We start from the raw sequence: 7,309 nt of genomic DNA, 5'->3' as shown, positions 1-7,309 counted from the left end.
ATTAAATTAAAAAAATTATATTAATATATTTTTAAAATTTGAGAATCCAATATAAAAAGTATAATAAATGAGACAAATTTCAAATTCCCTAAGTCCTAAAAATATATTTAACTATATATAAAGAGACGAGGCAAATATCATCTTATGTAACGGGGAAAATCGTTTACTATATTTCAACATAATATAAACAAGAATGCAGGGCTAGTAGTGAAAGAGGTGTTCAAATTTTGTCAGAGTTTCAGGGTTCTCAACATCATTTCTGCATGAAAAATAAAAGTAAATACATCAAAAGAATAGTTTCTGGAGATGATAAGAAGGCTTAGGAACCTCAACTGAAACATGGAAAATCTGACATTGTTGAAGTTTAAAATATGATCTCACTAACCATCAACACAAATTCAACAGTCCTCTTCTGTCACTAATGCATGAAATTCTTTTGATTGTGACACTTCCGAATCTCTTACAGACATGGTAGTGAATCATCAGCTTTAATTTTGCAGTCAGATTCTTCATCATCTTCACATGTAATTAATGTTTCAAAGCTACTAGCACTACCAGTTTCTCTTCCTGATTCAGAATCTGTTGATGCTGAACATCCTAGGACTACATCATAAATTAGAGTGAAGCAGTCACACTATCATTACATGTTGAAGACTTAAAATTTTGAAGAGAGCACTGAAAACATTACATCCCAGCCATCATATCAAATGCTCCATTTTTCCCCCATCTTCTCCTTCATAGAGAAAAAAAAAAGGACAGAAGGGGTACCAAGTTACAATTGTACAATGTGGAAAGTGCCAGAACTTTGTTATCGAACACTGACATTGGCATTGACATCTAATGGAGAAAAAACATTCCCTGTATATGATTCAGAATCAGCAGTTGAAACTTCCAAGTTGCCATCTGATAAGCTTCCACCAGTAGACAAACCATTGCCTGAAATAGCCTTCACCCCATGAAATGAATCCCCAGTAACCAGAGCTTGAAGCAACTTTGGTGGTGGAGGAACACTTACCTCCACCAACCCTTCCAACATCTTCACCACCATACCCATTGTAGGTCTCATTGCTTCATCATCTTGAATGCACCAAACTGCCACCAAACCAACCCTTCTAGCCTCCTCAATGTTATACACATTACCAAGTCTCTTATCAATCACTTCACCAAAATTTCCCTCTATTATCTGCTGCGCTGCCCATGGTGGGAAGAACCACTTCCCTCCACTTTCAGTACCACTCTCTCCTCCGCCAGATGGCACTGCCTCCACGTTCCTCCGACCGCCGATCAGCTCCAGCATTGTCATTCCGTAGCTGTAAACATCTGCCTTTGTTGTAATTGCCACACCAGAAATCCACTCCGGTGCAACATACCCCCACGTTCCCCTCATAGTCGCCAACACCCTACTGAAGTCCCTCCCAATCAGCTTTGCTAACCCAAAATCAGAAACCTTGGCTGTGAAATCACCGTCCAAAAGAATGTTCTCTGGCTTTATATCACAATGTATGATGCAACATCTACATTCCTCGTGTAAATAAGCAATCCCCTTAGCAGTGCCAACGGCCACCCTGAACCTAACATCCCAACTCAGACTAGGCCCTTCCTTCCTCAAATAAACACTCAGAGCACCGTTCTGCATATACTCATAAACAAGAAGCCGGTGAGAATTCTCAGAGCAAAACCCTCTGAGCCGCACGAGATTCACGTGTTGAATATTCCCAATCGTGGAGACCTCCGCCCTGAACTCCTTCTCCCCACTCCCTGGCCTCTCCAACCTCTTTACAGCCACAACGGAAGCATCACTCAACTCCCCCTGAAACACCGTCCCAAACCCTCCGTGCCCGATCTTCTCTGAAAACCCCCGAGTCGCTAACTGAAGTTCCTTGTAAGAAAACACACGCAAATTCAACACACCCACAAACCCATCTTCCTCATCCTCTTCCAATTTCTTCCCCTCAACCCTCCTCTTCACCATCACCAACAATGTCACCACCACCACCCCCAAAACCGCAACCGACCCAATAATAACCCCACTCAAAACCTTCCAATCAAACACCTTCCTCCCAGATCCCCCGCTCGGAACCCTAACATGCAAAACCTCACTCTCACCATCGGCGGTTAAATTCCGAAAATCCGAAAGCGAACCGTAAAATTTCTTGCATAACCCACTCTGCTTTTCGAAACTCAACCCAACGCACCCACAATCACCCAAGCACTCGCGCTCGCAAAAGCTTCTAGATTTCCCCTTGACCAGGCTCACATTCCCGAATCCAAACCTCACAGCACCAAGATCTTCAAACCCATCACCCGCATCACACCCCGCTTCCACACGGTGACAACCTTGAGAGTAATCACCAGAACCCCACCCATGACCATCCAAAGGCTCAAACCCGCTCACACACTTACAGAATTTGGATGTGTCCCCAGTGCAAACCCCGAACCCCCCGCAGAGTCCCCGAACCTGGCACACACTCTCCGGCTTGAACCAAAACATCTGCCAGGACCCCGATTGGCTGTTCCACGAGTACTGCTTGACCTGCCCGAAGGGCTCCAGGCGGAACATCGTCGGCGGTCGGAAGCTCGTCTCGATGGCGCGTTCGGAGAAACCGAAGGCCGCGGCGGGGGAGAACGGCGCAGCGAAGTGAAAGGCGTAGAGGTAGGGGATGGTCATCTCTGGGATGTTGAGGAATGTCCCATTGCTCCAGTTCCCGGTGGACCAGTACGAATCGGTGTCGTTGAAGACGAGCTCGAACTCGCCGTAGAAGGATGGTTTCAACCGCAGGGTGTAAAGCCCCGGGGAAGGGTCCGTCTCCGTGCGCCAAGAGGTGAGCGAGTTGAAGCGCGTGAGGTTCATGCCGGGGAGCCACGTGTCCGAGGGGGAATCGAAGCTCTGCCATGAAACGACGCCGTCGGAAGTGAGGAGGACGAGGTTTCCGGAATCGTGAAGCTTGAGCGTGAGGTTGGCGGTGGCGGCGCCGGCGGCGGTCCAGAGAGTGTTGTTGAAGTGGGTTAGGAGTAACTTACCGGTTGGGGTGAGTTCAAGGGATGAAGCGGCTTGGGTGGGGGAGGGGTGGAGGCGGTTGGCGACCCAAATGGTGTTGGGGTTGGGCAAAGAGGTGCGGCGGATGGCGAGGTAGAATTTCGGCGGGCCCGGGCCTGGGAAGAAATTGAAGAAGCCCAGTTGGAAAGTGTTGTTGGGGCTTTGCAGAGTGGCGTTGCCTTGGAGAATGATGGTGGCGGAGGAGGAGGAAGTGTGGAGAATGAGAATGAAGAGAATAAAAAAGAGGAACATTGCCTTTGATTTGTTATGTTAAGGAAGTGGAATTGCATGAAGAAGAAGAAGAACAACAAAGAAGAAAGAGTGTTCGGAGATACACTCTGTTTATGTTTGTGTATGTGTTCGTGTTCTCCCTGACACTCTGCTTCTTTTGTTCTCCAAATTCTCAAGCTTTGGTCTCTGTGTTTTTTTAAATGTCCAAATTATCCTTTCTCCTTTTTCGCTCTTTCACTCTGTGCTCTGTCATCAACCCTGCTTCAACACTTCCACCCACTAACTAATCCATAAAATATGTAAAATTAGAAAATTATGATTATAAAATCTTAAAATATAAATAAAAATTGTTAAGTAATAATATTAAATGATAAAATAAAAAATATGTTGCTGGAAATTAAGACAAACATTTCCCATGTTATAGAGGAGAAGAATATTCAAATTGATCTCATATATGGGAGGAATGAAAACAACACAATGTCTAAAAAAGAAACATAATGTCATCATGATTCAAAGGAACATTGAATCTATTGTTTTTGGCTCCAATTCATTACTAATAATTTTTTATTAACAATTTAGCTGTTTATTTTGGTAACCAATACTTTTGTGTAACACTTTACCTTATTGGGATAGTTTAGTAATAATTACTATCTTGATATGATGTGATGTCTGTATTAGTTTAATATATAGTAATTAAATATGCTTTTTTATTTTTTAAAGCCAAACCTTTAACTGATTGAGGTAGAACAATTTCAAATTATATAAACTCTTTATGATATATATATATATATATATATATATATATATAGTGTCTGAAAGAGAATTTTACCCAAAAATAACCAATAATTTCATGACAGATTTAAGAACTTTAAAAAAGTTTATTGCTTCCTACATATGCTCAAAGGGGTACCTTTTTTATATATAAATAAGGATATTTTTCTATCAGATATATTTGTGAAGATTATTTTATAACAAAATTTTAGAAAAAAAATTGTTAATGAATTAAATTCAACTTATGAAAAAGTTCTACACATTAACTTATAGTAAAGCTAAAGGATTTGATTGATTATAAGTTGTCTCAAACATATTATTGAGTAAAATTTCAGTAATTTAGATATTTCCTGATGAAATGTTTCATACACTTGAGTATATTTGATTTAAATAATGATGACTCGCCTCTATTCTCAAAAGAAATTGAAAAGTTGAACTATGCATTATATTTATTGATTATATAGTAAAACTTATATATATATATATATATATATATAAAGGGGAAGTGAAAGTGAAAGATAAAGAGTAATTTGGTAGAAGACAAAGTGGAGAGTGAAAGGTTGGTGGCTGACAAATGCTCTGAAGTCCACTCATCAAGTTATCTGTTTTCAACTAAGGAAATGGAAAAATAATTAGAAAAAAAAAGGCTTTTGAGGAAAAAAATTTATATATTTTTTTATGTAGCATTTATTTGTAGGTAAAGAAATAAAAATAAAAATAAAAAAAGGAGGCAAAGATAAAGGGGACCATTAGAATATGGAAAGACTGAAGAAAGTGAGAAACACGTTAGAGCCAACAAAACCAAAAAGTTCTTACACAGAAACGTGTAAATAGCTGTACTGTTCAAGGAAACTATTTTTCAGACATTATTAAAATTAAAAGTGATTCTTCCTACACCTGCCTTCATCCTACACTCCCAATTTTATTTTTTTACCCTTTATTAACAAAAAGTCAAAAATTAATACCACACTTCGAAGTGCGTTTTAATTAATTTTTTCCTAACCGCACTTCGAAGTGTGTTTCCTATCTATTTAATTGTTTCTTAACCGCACTTCGAAGTGTTTTTCCTATTTTAATTAATTGTTTCCTAACCGCACTTCGAAGTGCGTTTTAATTAATTGTTGCACTTTAAATCCAAAATAATATTTAACATTACATATAATAATTATTATTTAATTCAATAAACAATTTAATAATTATTTCAATTTCATAAAAAATTAAAAAACTTAAATAAAATTAAATACATAAGAAATAATATATTAAGAAAATAGTAATATGTTAAAAAATAACAAATTCAACAAAATTTAGCAAACAAATAAAATAATTCAAAATATATTAAAACAAAACATTTTATTTAACAACTAACATAAAAAATTAAATTTATTATACTAACCTAATAAAAATAAAACCTAATAAAATAAATATATACTAACCTAATAAAAAAAATTAAAAGACTAAACCCTAAAAATCTAACGCACTTCGAAGTGCGGTTTGTCTCAGCCGCAGATCGAAATGCGGTGGGATCTCCGTGCTTTACGCATTTTGAACTGCGGTGGTGGGTTTGTGCTTTCCGCAGATCGAACTACGGTTTCTCTGTGAAGGATATCATTGGTTTTGGAGGTGCAGGAGGAAGTTGCCGCAGTTCAAAATGCGGTTTCTCTGTGAAGGGTATCATTTGAATTAAAATATGTTTTGGAGGTGCAGGAGGAAGACCGTGAGGTGCAGGGAGAATCACTCTAAAATTAATTAACAAAATAACAAATATAAGCATATAGACATGAACTGTTCGGTATTCAGTTCACAAAAAAGGGTTGAACTAATTCTCTTTGCATATAAATTCTAGGTTAAATTTAGTCGTTTGTTCGATATAATGGTTGGCCAACGGGTTTCTTGGTTAGTTGGCATAAATAGAACTTAAAAATATATAGAATATTATAATAATAATTTTTTCATGTTTGATATTTTTGTTACATTCCTTAGTCTAAAATTTAAATAAACTAAGTTACATGAGATTAAATTTCACTTCAAATGAATAAATAAATATGTATGTTTCGGTAGGGATTTGTGAGACCGAGACACTAACCTTCACCTGGTGCGCTTCGCTTGTCTGCTTCTCGTTTGTACCGATCGGTCACCTTCAATATTGGCCGCTCGGTCACCCTCTTTGTCAAAGCAGAGAGGTACCTGCAAAAGGCACTCCGACGCTTAAGTTAGGAGCGATTTTATCAACTGTTCGTGACAGTTAAACATTGAAATAAATAGAGCGTGTTGTCGTCTGAGTCCCCCCTTTTACCTTCCCCCTAAACCCTTATTTATAGAGTTTAAAGGAATCTGACACATTAATTTACCTCTTAATGGTCATCAATGCAAACCTTAATTACTTAACGACAGCCGTTACAACATTCATTGTGCGTTACAGCTACTTACTTGTTGTCGAGACCGAACGGAAAGCTTTGTCGCGACCGAACGGTTGATAAACTAACTGAGACCGAACGGAAGACACCGAACGGTTGAGAAACTGGTCGAGACCGACCGGAAAGCTTTGTCGAGACCGAACGGGTCGAGACCGACGGGTCGAGACCGACCGGAAAGCTTTGTCGCGACCGAGCGGCTGAGAAAGTTAGTCGAGACCGAACGATAGCCTGCGAGCCCACAGTAACATAAGCCCCCCAAGTCTGAGTTAATCGTTCGGCTTTAGCCGAACAGTTAACTATAAGACTTATGAGTTTGAGGGAGGTTGTTCTCGTTGTATTAAAGAGTTTTGCTCTTTGTGCTTCAAATTGTTATATCCTGTTCGTGTCGAGCAGTTTCATGGATTTAATTCGGCCGCACGCTCGACAGTCCTTGTTACCAGAACTTCCTGCTTGATGCACCGCTCAATCTTGGTGCTCGACTTTGACGAGCGGGATTTACCTCGGTTGTGATTTGCAATATCCTGTTACCTCTTTACCGAGCGGGATTAACCGCTTCAGTCTTCAAATCCCTAGAGGAACTTACCTCTTGGCCGAGCGGGATTTACCGTTCGGTCTTCAAATCTTTATAGAGGAATTACCTCTTGGCCGAGCGGGATTTACCGTTCGGTCTTCAAATTTTTATCGAGGAATTTACCTCTTGGCCGAGCGGGATTTACCGTTCGGTCTTCAAATCTTTATAGAGGAATTTACCTCTTGGCCGAGCGGGATTTACCGTTTGGTCTTCAAATCTTTATAAAGGAATTTACCTCTTGGCCGAGCGGGATTTACCGTTCGGTCTTCAAATCTTTATAGAGGA

At 39.5% G+C, this 7,309-nt stretch overlaps 1 protein-coding gene across 1 annotated transcript; it reads right to left on the bottom strand.

The window, feature by feature from the left end:
• Window positions 1–203: 203 nt before the first annotated feature.
• LOC108321206 (G-type lectin S-receptor-like serine/threonine-protein kinase SD2-2) lies at window positions 204–3,496 on the bottom strand. Its single transcript, XM_017552898.2, has one exon. The coding sequence runs from the start codon at window positions 3,287–3,289 to the stop codon at window positions 809–811; it is 2,481 nt and encodes an 826-aa protein (XP_017408387.1). The 5' UTR covers window positions 3,290–3,496; the 3' UTR covers window positions 204–808.
• Between the last annotated feature and the right edge of the window lie 3,813 nt (window positions 3,497–7,309).

Source organism: Vigna angularis, chromosome 9 (assembly GCF_016808095.1).
Source record: "Vigna angularis cultivar LongXiaoDou No.4 chromosome 9, ASM1680809v1, whole genome shotgun sequence".
Lineage (NCBI taxonomy): Eukaryota > Viridiplantae > Streptophyta > Magnoliopsida > Fabales > Fabaceae > Vigna > Vigna angularis.
This window is presented reverse-complemented; position numbering and strand designations above follow the sequence as displayed.